Source organism: Coccinella septempunctata, chromosome 3 (assembly GCF_907165205.1).
Source record: "Coccinella septempunctata chromosome 3, icCocSept1.1, whole genome shotgun sequence".
Taxonomy (NCBI): domain Eukaryota; kingdom Metazoa; phylum Arthropoda; class Insecta; order Coleoptera; family Coccinellidae; genus Coccinella; species Coccinella septempunctata.
This window is the reverse complement of record NC_058191.1, coordinates 43,426,028-43,444,145: the sequence shown is the minus strand read 5'-3', so window position 1 is coordinate 43,444,145 and position 18,118 is coordinate 43,426,028. Positions and strand designations below refer to the sequence as shown.

Sequence of the window (18,118 nt, the reverse complement as noted above, 5' to 3'; positions counted from 1 at the left end):
GAAATTTCTCTTACAGAGAAGGCAATAAAAAAATTGTTGTTTCTCTATAATGTCAGATGATACCCGCCTACAAGGTTAATTTAAATTCGAAGATAATGAAACACTTATGTTTTCAAAAAGTTTTAATTCTCGAAATTATTCGAATTATAGCTTATTTGCTTCAATTCTTTAGCTTGGCACATCTGAAATTCAAACAAGGATTCTATTAGATTTTCAATTTTTTTGCCATAGTTTCATATTACCTGCATTCACTGGGAATCCAGTGAGATCCAGTAGTGCAAATTTTGGTGATCGAACAGACGCAACTACAGGTTTTCTCGTCCCATTTGAAGTTCATTTGACTCTTCTTGACACAATTCTGATAATCTTGCTGAAAGATTATGAGCAGTTTGAGATATTTCAAACAAGCTGCGTGAGAGGAATTTCTTTTGACCGTATGCCCAGATGACGCTTAAAATTTTCACGCTTATTCAACACCAAGTAAAAAAATTAAAAAATTGTTTATTTGCAATTTGAAAATGTTTCTTCTCAATGTGATTTTGATAAGTTTCAATTTCAAGTTGAAAATTTCACTTTATAGTGGGATCTGCATTTTCGGAAATATCAGCAAAATACTTTTTTCTTTACCCACCATATTGATACATTTGCAGACGCACATATTCTTGTCGTACTTTTGCGTTGGCAAACAATCGGTCATTTTGGTCTCGCATCCGCAAACACAGGAGGTATCTTCGGGCACCAAAATGGAGCTACAAACAACCTCGTTCGTTTGGAAATTTACGGAACGAACAAAGAACTCCGCCTGTCTGGTGGTTTTAGACAGACAGCTCCTTGCACCGTTGCACATTCCACCACATTTCTTGACCATTACAGTGTTTGGTGACACCTGGGAATAGAAGGGTTATGATGATATTAACACTAGGTATATTACTTCGCTAACACGGCCGTCAATATTGCCGGATCTGAATCCGATGTATTATTTTCACCGAAATTTCATTGGAGAGAAGGAAGAAGTATGTAGATAGTTTAGAAAGCTTACCATAAAACCTTCAGGGGCTTTGAGGTTTACAATACCATCTCTAGGGACGCATTTAACCTGTTGCCTTAGTTCCTTCAACGCACTGGTTACGTTCGATGACTCGCAAGAAACTGCTTCATCAAGAAAAATCAAAATTAATTCAAGGTAATGGAGAAAAAATAGTATTCAACGCAAAATTCGCACTGTAAGATTGATCAATGAGTAGTATTTTCATTGAAACATACTGATTCCTGAAAATTTCTTCTTTATTTGAAGTCACTTTACCAAAAAAAGACCATTCTGTGTTGAATCTCGAATAGATAATCAGTTCATTGAAGTATAATCAATATAGAAAGTACATAAGTTTAGGAATTATGAGTTTAATTATTCTCCAATTTCCAAACCTTTGAATATGTTGATTTTTGAAAAAATTATAACCAAATGTCAGATTTTTCGGTAGTAGATTTCTGATGAAATTATGTGTAAAAAATTTCTCGAGTTGGTATCGCTGAGCATAGATGATTAGAGAATCAGAATCTCAATAATTATTGCTGTTCTCATCGAACTGACTGGAGGTTATAAGTATGATCCCTATTTTCGTTATCAAGGTTGTTTACCATTCCTATGGGATTGATTCATTAGAGTCTATAGTTTTCAATGATGTTTAGAAATTTGAAATATGTAGTTGATTCTATTGTTTTTGGTGACTAACTGTGGAAATATGTCCCCTGCAAATGCGAAAATGTGAGTTCTCAATAAAATTTGATAGATTATGGATTTGGAATTAGAGACATATATGAGTATCCGAATAAATATCACAGCAGGAAATCCATGAAAAGAAATGTCAAGTTCTTGATAATGTATAAGGTATAGGTTGGGCTTCATTAAATTTAGTTTCAATTTAGCAACACTGAAAGATTTAAGCATCAGATTTCTACTTCATGATATCCTTTCGCCAACTTTTCAATAGGTTCAAGTTCTGACAATCAAATATTTGCTGATACAGGGTGTAAATGAAAAGTTGCGAAAAAATTTTTTGCTTCAAGCTCTATAAAGTTTCGAGATTAATCACTAGAAGAGTTCCTCTTTTAGAATATGTATCACATTCAGATCTACGATGATTTTTTGGAACATATTCGACTCTAAAGGTGACTCTCGAAAAATATAGCTGCATAGAAAGTTTCCCTTCGAAATATTCAGTCTTAAACTGTCCTGTATATACCTTCGCACATCTATTAAATCACAATTTTTAAGTAAGTTCCAAATATACGTATTTATTTAGTTTCGGAAACTCGTACCTGATTTCAATCAAAACTGATTTATTGCCGAATCTCACAAAACAAATATTTACTGCACCTGACGTAGATATATGCCTAGAATAACAGAGCATATACTCGAATTTTCCTCGTAATGAAAATTAAATGCAAATAAATAATAATCTGGATCACCAACCTTGCATGGGATTTATATTAGCCACACTGCTCCTGAATCTTGGTGTCAAACCGTAAGTAACTCCAGGTTCTCGAAGCAAAACCGTATTTTGATCAGAAAAATTTGGCACTTCGAACACGTTACGTTGAAACTGATAACCAATATTGAAGGGAGCACTGAAGCTCGCAGGTCTCCTCCTCTTTAAACGAAGACATTTTTTTCTATTAATACCGAAAGCAATACTGGAAAACAGCGCTAGAAGTATAAGAATAAGGATTTTCATCGATGCGTATTTTCTTTATCGTGAGCAAACTGATATCAGCAACTACCAATTATAATACTGAATGAGCAATTTTATCAAAAGGCTTGGGAGACTTCCCTGCTATTGTGTGATGTGTAATAGGTGCTCTAATCAAAGTGCACTGAAACATCCTTCGAGATTTGCTTCTTATTCAAGGAGAAGTAGAAGCTAGTGTTGAGAGTTGAAACAGGGACTTTCCACAAATGTTCATACTGACCACTGATGGATGGTTTATTGGACACCTTACTCCATTTGATACCTCACAATTTAACTCTGAAATCGTTTTGAAACTTCGCAAACATTGAATCAATGCTTTCAGTCTTAAGAAGACTATTATTATATATTAGGTTTGAATGATTTAAAGACAAAAGTACTGAAATATCGTTATTTGATCGTTTTTGCATCGAATTTTATGGACTTATCTCCTACTAGACTTTCCCACAAAAAGCTAAGACTAATTGATTATATTTTCAGTTGGTTTTCTCAAAACCCTGAATATTCACTACTGCTTCTTTCAGTCTGTAGACCACAGTTTATGGAAACAGAGTATTTTGAAATTCGACCATGAAAATGAATTTGAGAATTCATAGAAAATGGGTGACATATTATTTGTCAATCTCTGTTCTCAGTAATTGCGAAAATGTTTCTGAGTCAGACTATTTTCTAAAATTTCTCGTCATTACTCGTGCTCATTTCCACAACGAATAGCACGAGGAAAAATTGTCATATCATATCGTATTTTTATGTCCCTGTATGAATAATTTCGAAGTAAAAGTATAACTACTGATCATTTTCCTTTAAAAATAATGAATGTTAGAAAATGAGTATTTAGTCACGAAATTACGTCACTTTCGCGTATTCCAATAACCAGAGCCACTTCCCAATTAATCATTTGGCATCCGGAAGTAGATAAGAAAGCGAAAAATTGTCTGATGAAAAAATTCCGCCTAACAATGGTCAGGATCACTATGCTCAATTGATGCACTTCTCCAAGGAAATAATATGCGAAATGCCAATCGCATTGTTACTGAGCATGCGTCTTTCTTTCACGCATCGATTTAATCAAGGGTTGGTTGCACCCTCAATCATACTGACTCATAAAAATTCGTAGTGAAAACAGTTCATGCTGCATGGTTCCTAAAACAGGCATTAATGAGAGGTTTTCCACTTTATTCAAGAGAAAAAATAGAGAGGCGATATGGCCTATTTCCATAGTAACAAGTCCAAGAGTCCCAGTGTTTTGGAGCAGTTGTTAGAGGAGATCAATTTCCAAAGGACCAAGGAAATGAGGCAGCTACTCAAAGATGGTAAGAAGATAAACAAACATTTTTAGTATGCTCTTCCTCCACAAGATCGGAAAGCATAGTCTGAATTATTTTTCCAGATTCTGGGTTTGTCATGCTACAGGGAACCACCTACTGGACAGATCTCTTCGTCAGGCATTTTCTTTTCCAAAACGAAGCCACAATAGATTGCGACGACCTCTTGTTCTTCGTGAGGAAGAAACACGTTAAGGGCTCGCCTAGGTACCTGCCAAAATTTGAGGTGAAAACTTGACGGTGACTTGGCTAGGAGTTGTTCCATACAATTATGTAATTTTTTAGACTGAAGTGGATGTTTTTCGAAAAGACAGCAGGAAACTGCCCATCGGAGATCCGGATATAGACTGGGAAGAGACTGTTTACCTCAATTTGATCATACACCAGTTTGAGTATACTTTAACTCTGGCCATTTGTACGAGGACCAGTCCGAAAGAGCTGCAGGTTTTGAAGAGACATTCTCAAAAGGTAGAGAAATATAAACAAACATTATATTAAATAATAAAAACGTGATTTATGTACCGAGTTTTCGAGTTAAAATTAACGATATCTAATTGAAACAATAATAACTGAAAGTGGATTCATTATTTTACAAATTGAACGTTTTTCGCAACATGATTTATTTGGCATTCCTTAACTAGAAGCCTTGAAACACAATAGATAACATTTCCATTAAAATATAAAGAGAAACTGTTTAATAATATACTAAGTGACATAGAAAATAGAACAACCACAGTATATTTGCAAATATTTGTTGAACACATGTGCCTTAATGGATGCTAAGCAGATTTTTCTAAGATTTACTTTCCAGAATGCCACAAATGGAATACAATTTTGTACGGATCGAGAACAAAACTGCTAAATTAGATACTGATCAACAACATATACTCTGTTTTTAAATCATGTATTTAAGGTGCGATACTTATCTCTCGAGATTGATCAAATTAAATAAAACAGTTGCAATATTTCAACAATTTTCTTTCAGGTCTACGCTTCACCCTCACGCAGAAGGATGGACACGAAGGGAGAAGTAGAAGAAATGACGTATCCTCACATTTGCTTTATGGTAGACAACTTCGACGAGGTTTTCCACGACATCCTGGTCAGAGATGGAGAGATGGTTTGCGTGGAACTGGTCGCTGCAGACAGAACTGGTGCCGTGCAAGGGGTCATCTTTTTGGGTTCGATAAGATACGACGCTCTCAAAAAGGTTTACGATGCTAGGGTGAGACATTTTTCTCAAATTCGTAAATTCGTCGTGTATCCATTTACCCATCCCTGACAGGACAAAAGCTGTTCCCATCAATCTTCTATGACAAATTTTCTGACATTTGTTCATAGACGTAGAGGCTGTCTATGTCACCTGTCGTGACATCCACTGTCAGACGGCGGGACCACAGATTTTCATACTTATAACTGTATTTTTCTTCAGCAATCCAGCCTCAGCACGAAAATGGCGCAACGAATGACGTTCGGGCTGTTCTCCAACGCCAACTCGCAACGATGCGAGTTCGTCAGGATGAAGGGACCTCAGGGAAAGGGCCACGCCGAGATGGCCGTCACCAAGCCGAAGGGATCGGGGGTGGAGACGCCCACCTCCGAGCCGGGTTTTTGCGCCACCGACATGTGGGACTCGGACTGGGAAGACGATCCCGAGGATTTTTTCGTGTACAGAAACCAGAGGCGTCTCAGCGATCCAAGTGCCAACATAAACAATTTCGCGAGGGGTGGTTGGAAGTCCAAGGTGGACGCCAAGTGCAGATCGGAGCAAGAAGGCCTGGACACCATCAATAACGGAGTGAGCGAGATCGAAGCCGGAGATCTGAGAGACGGTAGGTGGTTTTTGTTACTTGAGGATTTTTTTTTTGCTGAGCTCGAATAGATATTGCACCTTATCACTCCCATTGTTGAAGCACTTCATGACTTCATGTTATTTATGTACCAAACGACGAAAAACTGTTTATTATAGTCGAGTTAGCCGAGGCACAGCAGAGGCTAGCAAGTAGGCGAGACAATAGCCAGTTTTTTGCCGAGATATATCACGTTTTTTAGTCGATAAAGCTTTATGAAAGTAAAATCTAGTAGATCTCGAAAAGAATAATTAATTTGTCAACACCAAATGACAGTTATTGTCACAGGCATTTACGAAAAATACTCCCTTTCTAAAATAGTTGAATTAGTCAATTTTGTGGGGGTAGAAGAAAACAGATTTTTTTGATCTACTCTGTTTAAGAACATCAACTGTGCAAATTTCTCAGAGGATTCGAATTTGTTTTAGGGCTTTTATGTGGAAGAATTACAAATAAGAAAAGTTTTTAATTCGATGAGAGTAACCTGCAAATCATGTAAATACCCTCAGTCTTGTAGCCTTAACCACCATAAGTCCCACATGCCATCACTTTATCACCAATCCAATGCCCATCAAGTTTTTGTTGTTCGCTAAAGAAGTAGGACTAGAGATGTCACAAAAATAGTTCGTAATTACCCAGAACACTTGTCAATTTCGATTTTCTAATACTGAGCTTTGGTTGTAGATAAATCTGGTCCTACTTCTTCATCAAAGCCGGCTTGCTGTGGCTGTTTTCAACGCAAAAAGCGCGATAGTCTCGTCCTGCTCGAAATGTACAGAACCGCGTGTCAAGAGCCCTCCAGGTGTGCCGAGAGGGCGCCACTGGGTCCTCCAGAATTTAACTGCACCTGCGAATCCGTACCTCAGATAACCAAGCTGATAAACCAATCGGAATACGAGGTTGGTAAGGAAAAGTACGTGAAGATGAGGAGGAAGGTGAGGAAGCCCCAAGAGAACAACACCAAAGAGTTCGAGTTCGCTGATGATGCCATCAGTTTGAACAACGAAACGTTCGACGACGATCCGCCGGTCATCGACAAAGCCCTGACGGAGAACCCTTATTTGAACGTCAATGGAAAAGTGGAATTACCGACGATTCTAAGCGAAAGGATTGAAAGTAAACAAACATTGTTGAAACCTACTAACAGAAGTTCAAACAACACCGCTGATAAGGATGATAAAGCTAACTCTAACGCGAGAACTGAACATATCCAAGACGTGGTAAACAGGCTTAAGGAGGATAAAAATTTGGATCGTAACGAGAATAAGCTCGTGTTGAAGAAGATCTATAGTTATTGTACTTTACCGAAAAACAAGAAAGTACTAAACAATACCGTTCCTAAAGCTGTGTGTAGACAGGCAGTTCCACCAAAAAGAGTAACACCTGATGGAACTCATATTTATTACTGGTGTGATATTCATAAGAGGGGGCCTTCGGGTAAGCAGCATGAGTCTTCAGTAGTTTATTCTTTCAGATGTAGCAATTGTCTATTTCGATGATATGGTTATGAATCACATTTTCCTATATAAAACTTTCTGTGTGGATTTGTTGGGACATGAATTAAATGCTTCAAATGAAGCCTGTTCTTATAAATGAAAGATGAAAAAATCATAAAAGAAAATAAACAAAAAGAAGCAAAAAAATAAGAAATAGTACATTATACATATTTGAATTTATTAGGGTGCTGTTTCAGATCAGCTTCAGATACTATGACATGATTTTCAAATTGTACAGTTATGTAATTTCAAAAGATAGCATTCAGCTCTCGAATTTTTACGAAGGCATATATTTAAATTTCAATTATTCTTCGGTGATGTCAACGTTCTGTATTGTTGCAGAGCTCGATGATGGTGCATACAATCCCCTGTGGACTATGAGGGGATTCACTCAAACTTTTCATTTTTGGAAAGAGAACAAACGCGCACAATCGGTCCCTTTAAATGCCTTCCTCACTTATGTCACATTGCCATGGTGGAGCATTGCCAAAGGTTTGTTTAAACAATAACGATACCATTTTTTTTTCTCATCTAATTTCAACATTTTCTGTTCCAGACTTGCTCGACCACAGGGAAGGTCCAATTCTAACTTTTTAGTATTTATTCCAAATGAAATTGTTGTATTTACATATATTAAATATTTATATTATTCATGCTGTTTGATTCCACACCTCTTCCTCCAAAAAAATGAGCCATAATAGTGTAAATAAGGTAGTATAAATTGAAACAAAACTAGGGAAGTCTTTGGGAATATTAATTTAATGATTTCCTAAAACGAACAACTCTAGTAGTGAAAATTATCACAAGATGGCTCACCTTGGATTCATCTCCGACCGAAATTCCGGTTAATTTTAAAAAAATCGAAAACGGCTGGATCGATTTTGACCGAAACCAATGACGAAGAAAGTTCTCTAGAGAAAAATGTTTTATGATGACACAGATCCATCGAATTATCAGCAATTAGACAAATAATATGGGTCATTTTCTGTTCAATGAATTAGACAAAATAATAGCGGAAAAAATTGGTTTTTGAGGGTCCCGATACGTCCCCAAGATGAAGTTAAATCCGAAAACCCTGTATATGTCTCAAAACATAATAACAGTATAATTTTCGTATTAAAAATAGTGCACCACTGCACTACAATCTCTGAACAACAGATTTCTGCGAAAGACAACCTTAAATAGAAAACACTATATGCATTGTCCAACAAACACTTCCTTATCACTTATCACTAGGGTTCAGCAAAGTTCAAGAGAACGAAAGTAATCATCTAGAAATAAGAACAGAGTTTTATAGACCAGAGCGTTGAGATGTGTGCGACCAACTGAAAAACTCAAAAATGTATTTCAAAACTCTTATATATCTTTGTATTTTGGGAATATCGACGGCCTGTAGAAGGGAACCAAGTGTGTATCACTCGAAAGCTGATAAATCTGCTGGAGATAATGGCGTCCAAATTAAAATAAGCGAAAACCCGAAAACTTATGTGCCAGGAAAACTTTACATCAGTAAGTACACCATTATATATTCTTTTCCTCGTATCTTCCCTTATTAATCCTTGTGAAAAATTCAACATTTACTTCGTCTGTAGTGAACCTCATGGCGTCAGATCCTCTGGACCAATCTCAACGTTTCAAGAAGTTTATACTGACGGCAGAGGCCGCAGATGATGTCGGTAATTTTTCACCACAAAGGGTGGGTAGCTTCCAACTTTTCAGGGACAGTTTGGCAAGGTTCAATTTTGAGTGTATCAACACGCTCAAGGAACTCAACGACAGCGCCAAAACTGAGGTGTTCTTCATGTGGAACGCGCCACCTCCTGGTTCTGGATGCGTTACTTTCAAGTATGTATCTCTCATCCTACCAAAAGAGTAAATAATCTTTGTCTTTGTCTGAGATTGTTTGAGATATCTGTCTATCTTTTCAGAGCTATGGTTTTGAGAGATTCTCTCAGTTGGTTCGCCGATGAGGGTGGTTTAGTGAAGACAATTTGTGAGCAATCTGAAAAGGACAAGGTGGCAGATCCCGAGGAATGCTGTGCTTGCGATGAAGCAACTTATAGTGTGAGATTTAAGATCAAATCACGAATCGTTTTCCATAAAGATATCCCAGATCGAACTAAAACCTTTCCTGTTTCTTCTCCAGCTCATCTTCGAAGGAATTTGGTCGAACAAAACCCATCCAAAAGACTACCCTACCCTGTTATGGCTGACCCACTTCTCCGACGTGATTGGGGCTTCACACGAGAGGAACTTTTCCTTCTGGGGAGAAGGCCAAATAGCCTCTGAAGGATTTAGGAGCTTGGCTGAGTGGGGCTCTGTGAGGTTGATGGAAACCGAGCTCAGAGCGAAAAGTAAATACCTGAGGACGATAATTAAGGCTGCTGGGCTTTGGTACCCAAGCGTGAACACCAACACATCGGCCAGGTTCAAAGTGGATCGAAAGCATAATTTGATTTCTCTAGCTTCGATGTTTGGTGAGTGACTTGCTTTTGGACTTTGCTACATATGATAGAAAAGGATTAAAACACTGACATCAATTCATAGGACCTACCCCTGATTGGGTTGTTGGCGTAAATGGCTTCAATTTGTGCCTGAAGAATTGTACGTGGCAGGAGAATGCTGTCATAGATTTATACCCTTATGATGCCGGCACTGACAGTGGTATCACATATATGGTAACTCGCACTTTTCTCCTCATAATACCGTTGAATAAATAAACTCTTTTCAGTCTCCAAATGCTGAAACTGTTCCTAGAGAAAGGATATACAGGATTACTACTACATATCCTGAAGATCCTAGAGCTCCCTTCTATGATCCTAGCGAAGATGAAATACCACCCTTGGCTAAGCTGTATATAAAAAGAGTCCAAGTGACACCCAGAAACTGCGATGATAATTTTCTGACTGCGCAGTTAGATGTCAACGAGAATTCTGAAGACACTTCCAAAGGTAGCGGAAAAGACTGGGTTTTAATTATCAGAAATAATAACAAAGATCTTGTTGACGTGAAATAATTGTGATAGAATATTTGTAGTAGGATTTATCGAGCTATTTCCATCATTTGAGGTTATGACAAGCATTCGTCAGCCATCTTCAGAGTACCTTTCGTTACCAACTGCAAAGAAAACATTCTGAAGACGACTGGCGAATGCTATGAAATGAAATTCTACGACAGTGATCTTCTTGTTCTACAGTCGAATGCGCAGTTACTGAATATTCCGAATGGAGCAAGTGTTCTGTAAGCTGTGGCAAAGGTTTGAGGATGAGATCAAGAACCTACAAAGATCCTCAGAAAGCTGCTGCGTCTAACTGCAACAGACAATTAGTCTCGAAGGAGATGTGTGTAGCAGACATAGCTGAATGTCCTAAGTGAGTATTAAGAGTGTTTTATCATCATTTTGTTCCGAACAAGTATTGATATAGCCAAAAGAGTGGAAGAATGAACTAAACATCTAACTTTCAGAGGTGATAATAAGGAAGAGGATCTTTCAATAGAAGCTCCTTTACCAGAAGACACAAGCGGAGTTTGCGCGGTTTCTGAGTGGGAACAGTGGTCGAGCTGTTCAGTTACTTGCGGTTTGGGATTCGAAATGAGAGTGAGGCATTTCCTCAACAAGATGGGACGCAAGAAATGCCTTCACATCCCCACAGGTACATATGTTGATCGAAAACTGGAAGGCAAATTGAAAAGAAAATTTCTAGCATATATCATTTTCTTTGGTCTGATTACAGAAGAATCTAAATTGTCATCGTTTGCTGCTAGGTGGCGTTGGGGTCATTATGAAACTCATCAGCGCCTACTAGCATCAAATGTAGTATGATGGTATTGCATCTGTAGGTATATGTATTATTTTTGAGTTTAATTTCCAGTGGAAAAACGGAAATGTATGCGCCCAGCATGCGTAGGGGGAGCCACCAAAGTTGAGACGGAAGATTCAGAGTGTCCTACCACAGAATGGAGCGACTGGAGCCCGTGCAGTACCTCTTGCGGTAAGGGGGTTAGAACAAGGACTAGGCTGTTGTTGGTTGAGCCCAGCTTACACCAGAAGTGTAGTTCTAGGATTAAGCTGATGGAAAATTCTCTATGTACGGAAGTTCCTGATTGTACCTTGAGTACGGATGCTGCAAAAGGTACGGTGAAGGCGTATCTACCCGAGAATCCTCTATTTTCAGTTTTTTTATTCTCATTGCAGTTGTGTGCCTCCAAGAAAACGAGGTTGGGGAATGTCAAGGAAGTTTTAACCGATGGTACTTCGACAACAGGAAGTTCATGTGTTTACCTTTCATTTATAGCGGATGCAGAGGCAACAAGAACAATTTTATAACCTTGGAAGATTGCCATCAATCCTGTGGCGTAATTAAAGGTGAATGAGTTAGTTCAATTGGACCTTTTAGTGTGGTAACAATGATGTTTTCACAGATTTCGCAAACGGGCGTTTACCCAACACGATAATCTCTGGGGATGGGAATATACCCTCTGCAGCTTTGAATACGGGTAGTACCAACACAACGATTGGTTCTAAAGTGGACTGTGTAGTGTCCGCTTGGTCCAGTTGGTCACCTTGCAGCGTCAGTTGCGGTAGAGGGGTGACAGAAAGTGTGAGAACAATTCTAAAGCATCCCCAAAACGGAGGAAGGATTTGTCCGACAAGATTGATGAAAAAAAGAAGATGTGCAGGTCCACCTTGTTTGAGGACATAAATACTGCATTTTACAATGTTTCCAGTGGTAGCAAATGTATTTGTAGTTCATTCTATTATAAGAATTATAACTGTATTGATAAATAAAGGAGTGAAAGAATTTTTGTTTATCTCCTGATTAACTGTATCCGGCCATACAAGCACATGTCGTTTAGCGGGTTAAATCAACTGGGCGTAGGCAGGTAGGGGTTCAAGGTATCGAAGAGTGCGTTATTATAGAAGTGTGCGAGAGCACCCAAGTTTAAGAGGTACTGAAGAGTGCAAAAGTACCGAGAAGTACGAGAATACCGAAAAGTGTGGGAGTACCAGAGAGTGCGAAAGTATCGAAGAGTGCGATACCGAAGAGTGTCAGAGTACCGAAAAGTGTGGTAGTACCGAAGAGTGCGAGATTATGGAAGGGTGCGAGAGTATCGAAGAGAGCGAAAGTACCAAAGAGTGCGAAAGTATCGAAGAGTGCGACACTACCGAAGAGAGCGAAAGTACCGAAAAGTGTGGTAGTACCGAAGAGTCCGAGATTATGGAAGGGTGCGAGAGTACCAAAGAGTTCGAAAGTACCGAGGAGTGCGACACTACCGAAGAGAGCGAACGTACCAAAGAGTGCGAGATTATCGAAGAGTGCGACAGTACCGAAGGGTTCGCCGGCGTTAAAAAAAAACGAAAAACTGATATTTTACAATTTTATTAAAAAAAAAATCACAAATCAAACTCAATCGATATAAAAATTCAATAAATAAGTATCACTTATACCAAATAAATAACAATAAACTTAAACTATATTTTACAACCTTAAACTAACAATACGTATTTTTCAATTCGTGACAGCGTTAGTGCCTAACGTTTTCATCAGTTTGTAACAATCTTGTAACTTTTTCTTATCGCCTATCCTTTCTAAAGTTTTTGCCGCTTCTACCAACATACCTGCCCTTTCGCCAGGCGATGATAGAAGCCCTGGGAGATGCTTGCACGCCATATAGAGGGCAGTGGCATGCTCCCTTTCTCCTTTCGATTCTTGCACAGCCCTATCTCCTAAAATATCAATAACTATAAAAAGACACAAATTAGTTAATACATTTTTATACCATTACATCACCTGAACGAAAAGTAGTAAAAATTTAGATATCCTACCTTTACCACATATTATTTTGGATTTTGTTTGTCGATGCTTCAAACTTCTATCCAGCAACTGCTGTGTTCTCCCCGGAGAAGCCCCAGCCATTAGCCGAGTTGTCGCTTCATATAAGTAAACTCTAGGCAGGGCAACCTGTGAACAAAAATATCTAAGGCATAACACACCCATTTTTAGGTTAGGTCAGCTAATGTCAAGTTGAATGAATGAGAAAAGACATCGATTACTCACAGGCACATGTTGAGCCAGCACTCTCAACGACGAGAAATCTTTTTGAAAGGCTGCCAACACAGGTGTTGGCACCCTTGTTATTGTCGTATCATTCTCCAACGTATCTTCCCAGAGGGAGGTCCTGGTCTCTAGCTGCCAATCGCAAATGAGCAATTGCACATACTGGAAAACATAAGTATAGTCATAACCTTGAATCCAAAAGAACGATACAAGGTAGAACTTCACATAGATCGATTTTGTTCGTAATCTTTTTAGTCAAGCAGTGTTTTATGAGACCTTTGACAGGCACTCTTACACCGTTTCTAAGAAACGCTTTGTCTGTGCCACGGTAACCAATGGCAACCAACGATTTTGACAATTCTTTGAAGTTTCCGTTGGATTTTTCTAGGTTATGTCGATCGAAACCACAGATTATCGCTTTCACTACGAGTTTGCCAGAATTGCCACTAGTACCAATCGATTTCTCATGAAAAACTGCACGATTAAAAGAATTACGAGTGCTATAGCGGTTATGACAATTTTACCAAATAATATTTGTAATTCCTCACATCTCAGCGTGTTTCGAATCTTTCTAAAATCAAGGTTGCACTGCAGAAACACTGCACTAATGGAAGACGTGCAATGCATCTACAATGCACCCCCGAAATCAGACATCTTTCCTTCAAGTCAACATTCTTGCATCTTCTTCAAAAAGCGGATTACCAGATTATTCTTCATAAATAAGACTCAGAGTTAAAACATCAGATCAGAACTCACCGAAACAAGATTATTTTGATTTTTGCAGCTAGAATATCGTATGCTGTCTTCCAGAAGCAACGTTGCCAGATCGCACTGTTTCTCGACTTGCTTGGCGCAAACGTCTTTTTTCGTCAAGTACGACTTCCTGGCCGTATAAGCTGCAAGTACTGCCTTCGGCAGCGGATTTTCAGAGAGGGCGAGCACGTCTGGGATGTACTCTATCTTCTGGTACAATTTCCGGGAGGTCTTCTCTTCCCCGAGCAGCCAATTGCAGGCGATCGCAACGAAGGAAGTCCACCATATTGCAATCTCATCCTGATAATCTGTAAATGAATTGTTGAAGAATCCATAGAGGAAGATGAGAAAAACATACTGTTTAGCGTGTCCGAGCTGAATAAAGTCTGGGCATCCATGGCGGAATTTTCAAATAATATTTGAACGAAATGTTCGACGTCAGAAACCTCTGAACCTTCCCCTTTGGAAGATTCGTTCTTGCTACCTGGTGATATGAGAATTTCTAACGATTTTTCGAGTAAATATTCTTGGAACGCCTGAAAAATATTCATACATATACCCAAATGCCATTTGGTTATCTATATAGAGCGTTTCTAACCTTAACGACATATGCCAATGGATCCATCGCGTTGGTAACACTGGCAAATGACAGATCGTTATGTTTGTTCTCGAAGGAAAACTGCGTGGTCAAAAAAAACCTATACCCTTCGGGAGTCAGAAGCCATTGTTGTCTCGACGGTATGGGATCACAAGAATTCAACGCAGCTAATTTAGCAAGGCCCAAGTAATACCTATTAATCGAAGAAAAGTATTACAGTTAACCTCCAAATTTCGAAAATTTTTCATTATCTCACCTCTGAAGACCTTGGAATATGGTCGGACAAGACATTTTGATCCTCAGAGACATCCCAATGAAAACATCGACGTACTGAGCTGTTCTCAGCTTACATTTCCCGGCCTCCGCCAAATTTAAAGCGTTCAGAGCTATCGCGAACCCCATCATATGACAGGTCGTTTCTGGTCCTTCTATCAGCTGAATCTGATGAAGATCGTTGTAAACCATCGCCAGGTCACAACAAGAAGTCTGGGCTTCGAATCTAGTCGCTCTGGAAATAAATCTCTCCGAAATGTCAAATGTCAAAAATACGTCAAATAATTTTTGACAGACGAGGTCAATCTCTTACCCATCAACAAGAAAACCTCCAGCATGTCTCGACAACCACCGACCTATCCATAATCTATGGAGAACTTGACGGAAGAGTTGCCAACATAAGGAAAGGAATAATTCGATTCGACTTGTTGGTAAATTGACACCGTAAATATTCAAACACTTGTGCAATTCCTGTTTGGCTGCTAATTTATCACCCTACAGAAAAAAAAAACTATACATATATTCCCTACTTAGATATTTTTTCGTACCTTAGCCAAATACATATCAGCCTGTCTTCTATGTCTCCAGAAAGTTTGGGATTCTTTAGATTTGCTCGGTATGATGGGATCACCGTAAACAAACATTTTTATTAAGCAGAATCCCAAAATGACAGTGTTGAATAGCCATAATAACAAACTACTCAAATCGAAAGAAGGGGAGTAGTTGAAATCTGAAAATATAACGATTATCGAACAAAGTCCAAATTTCCTATTTAAATAATTACCCAAACTTAAGAATCTCCTGGAATCATATTTGGTTTCCGTATAACCTCCTGAGAAACGGTTAACAGCAAAACCGAAAGGATTGAAGGCAAGCAGAACGAACATAAACATGCAAAGAGTAATTTTGGTCTGATCCAACATTCCCTTCGCTAAAGGCATTAACTCATCCTCACTATCGTCTTTGATGAGTGTAGAGTATTCTGGACTAGAAGGTATAGAATGTTCCGGAGATAAGGTGGATATATCGGAGTGAGGTGGAGTATCCTCCGGTTGATAAAACATCGAAGAATTCTTGCCAGAAGTGAGAAGATCTTTGAGGGAATTCTGTTTTGCCTTCATTTTCAACATCATATTTTCTTGTTTCAGTTTTGTATTCGAATTTTGAAGGAATCGAATGTATTCTATAGTCTTTTTCAAAATAGCCGACTTATTGAGCTAAAATTAGGAAAATTCATGTTATTTACTGATTTTCAATCTCAAAATTATCAATTCGAGCCATGATTAATGAAGCATCTATGATTTCAGCATAGAAATGACTTTCTATGATTTATCACCGATTAATGAAATACGATATTCTATTAATAATCATAGAAAAATCGATTACATGCAACTGTTTTGTTCTCAGCCAATAAAATATCGTGAGAGAATATTCTAGAATATTCATTGTGTCTTCTTGTAGTGAATGATTTCAATAGGTGAGGCTAGTTTAACTTTTTCATATCTACTCACCTTGGCATCAACCCCAACTACCATATTTTTCAATTCAACTATTTTATCATTAATGCTGGTTCGATATTTCCTCTCTATAGCATTGTGAGCACTCCTTTTCACTTCCTTGAAGACTGGTGCCTTTGAAGTAATACGGTTGATAGGGATCTTGTTTTCATTAGAATCAAGCACTAGAGGAATACCAGTGGTCAATATCTGCGTTTGACCAGGTACTATTGTATGAATCGTAGACGAAGTATTGTGAGGAACAGTTGTGTACACAACAGTTTTTGGTGGAGAGGAAATAGGCTTCGATGACGGTTTAATTACTTTTGTCTGAAGTAAAAGCTGCTGAACGTTTTCCGCTGGTATTTGTCGAATATTTTGTATGATTACAGGCTGAGTTTGAGGAGGTCTAGGTTTCACTGGTTTTTTGTTACTTTTCTGCACAAGCACTGGAGAACTGTTCTGCACTATATTGGAATATATGAAAGAGTTGCAGTTCTCACTAGTTGGAGGCTCAGCCTTTATGAAGACCTTAGGCCCTTGTATAGTCGGTGAGTATTGAACACCAAGATTTGAAATGTCCTGCACTTCTTGTTTTGTTATAAGATTCGCTTTATTCGTGACTGTCTGATGACTGGGAGTTTGAACTGCAGTAGGAACGAAAATATTTTCAAATGGTGCAGTAGTACCCGCACCAGCAAAATTTCCATTATAAGTCCTCTGTTCAAACTTTAAATCGTCCAAGGGTAGCTCGTCTAACTCCGATAGGGCAGTATCGGCAAAGAGATCGTTTCCAGTTAACAGCTCACTTTCGCAGTGATTAAGAAGATCTAAAACACAAAATAATAAGAAAACTGGATACTTCCAATATATATAAATTTCTACCATCTATTGCTGAAAGGTCGTGCAAGTCGAATTCGCTCGACGAAAAGTTGATATTGTTATCGTCCATTTCGTGCTCTCGATTTCCATCCGCCTTTATTATATTTCAAAAAACACGCCACTATTTGATGCGATCGCAAAAACACCAAACAGATCAACAGATCCTGATCATCCAATGTTTTGCGGCCAATCAAAATAAACTTGGATCGGGTGATGTTTTACGTCATTTAATTAAAGCACATATCGAGAAAAACAGGAATCTCATTGAAGTGCAGTTCCCTAATCATTAGAGCTATCGAAAATCACCAACAGATGGCAATGCAAAGAGTTTAACTTTCAGTTCGTTTTGCCACCAATAGATGCCTCATAAGGTCTCATGAACTTCTTGTATTGAATATAATACCCTTGAGTGTTCAACACCATGATTGATATTGGAGAAAGTTCCGTCTACCAATGATCTGTTACGTGTTCGAAGCTAGCTCAGGGTAAATTTTTTTGTAGCTCCGATTCTAATCATCGATAGCGAAGAGCGGTTTTTTCGGCCTTATGTATGAAAGTGTCATTATAGTTTTTTGAGGCAAATCAGACCGAAAAGATTTCCTGACCTGTTAGTATACAATATATTATAATGTATATAATATT

General features: G+C 38.4%; 4 protein-coding genes across 7 annotated transcripts; 2 read left to right on the top strand and 2 right to left on the bottom strand.

The window, feature by feature from the left end:
* Window positions 1-109: 109 nt before the first annotated feature.
* LOC123309254 (balbiani ring protein 3-like) lies at window positions 110-3,190 on the bottom strand. Of its 2 annotated transcripts, none has more exons than XM_044892268.1 (5): window positions 2,471-3,190; window positions 1,040-1,152; window positions 632-886; window positions 243-370; window positions 110-182 (listed from the first exon to the last, which is right to left on the bottom strand). In XM_044892268.1, the coding sequence occupies exons 1-5, from the start codon at window positions 2,730-2,732 to the stop codon at window positions 161-163; spliced, it is 780 nt and encodes a 259-aa protein (XP_044748203.1). In that variant the 5' UTR covers window positions 2,733-3,190; the 3' UTR covers window positions 110-160. The 2 variants fall into 2 exon arrangements, with proteins under 2 accessions (XP_044748203.1, XP_044748204.1); XM_044892269.1 differs by having other exon boundaries at window positions 1,040-1,149; window positions 2,471-3,185.
* LOC123309252 (uncharacterized protein KIAA0930 homolog) lies at window positions 1,574-8,066 on the top strand. Of its 3 annotated transcripts, none has more exons than XM_044892265.1 (9): window positions 1,574-1,762; window positions 3,929-4,057; window positions 4,135-4,295; window positions 4,355-4,537; window positions 5,055-5,294; window positions 5,502-5,901; window positions 6,604-7,356; window positions 7,758-7,907; window positions 7,972-8,066. In XM_044892265.1, the coding sequence occupies exons 2-9, from the start codon at window positions 3,949-3,951 to the stop codon at window positions 8,010-8,012; spliced, it is 2,037 nt and encodes a 678-aa protein (XP_044748200.1). In that variant the 5' UTR covers window positions 1,574-1,762; window positions 3,929-3,948; the 3' UTR covers window positions 8,013-8,066. The 3 variants fall into 3 exon arrangements, with proteins under 3 accessions (XP_044748200.1, XP_044748199.1, XP_044748201.1); XM_044892264.1 differs by having other exon boundaries at window positions 3,862-4,057; XM_044892266.1 differs by lacking the exon at window positions 6,604-7,356 and having other exon boundaries at window positions 1,582-1,762; window positions 3,862-4,057.
* A 615-nt stretch (window positions 8,067-8,681) lies between these two features.
* On the top strand, window positions 8,682-12,213 carry LOC123310009 (spondin-1). Its single transcript, XM_044893367.1, has 11 exons — window positions 8,682-8,924; window positions 9,008-9,260; window positions 9,344-9,479; window positions 9,562-9,892; window positions 9,963-10,093; window positions 10,147-10,366; window positions 10,612-10,786; window positions 10,881-11,068; window positions 11,288-11,548; window positions 11,611-11,781; window positions 11,838-12,213. Exons 1-11 carry the CDS (start codon window positions 8,756-8,758, stop codon window positions 12,116-12,118), a joined length of 2,316 nt encoding a protein of 771 aa, XP_044749302.1. The 5' UTR covers window positions 8,682-8,755; the 3' UTR covers window positions 12,119-12,213.
* A 567-nt stretch (window positions 12,214-12,780) lies between these two features.
* LOC123309582 (sterol regulatory element-binding protein 1) lies at window positions 12,781-17,671 on the bottom strand. Its single transcript, XM_044892768.1, has 12 exons — window positions 17,480-17,671; window positions 16,610-17,424; window positions 15,883-16,315; window positions 15,647-15,828; window positions 15,412-15,593; window positions 15,082-15,333; window positions 14,826-15,018; window positions 14,586-14,763; window positions 14,231-14,535; window positions 13,475-13,636; window positions 13,243-13,378; window positions 12,781-13,143 (listed from the first exon to the last, which is right to left on the bottom strand). The coding sequence occupies exons 1-12, from the start codon at window positions 17,544-17,546 to the stop codon at window positions 12,926-12,928; spliced, it is 3,123 nt and encodes a 1,040-aa protein (XP_044748703.1). The 5' UTR covers window positions 17,547-17,671; the 3' UTR covers window positions 12,781-12,925.
* Between the last annotated feature and the right edge of the window lie 447 nt (window positions 17,672-18,118).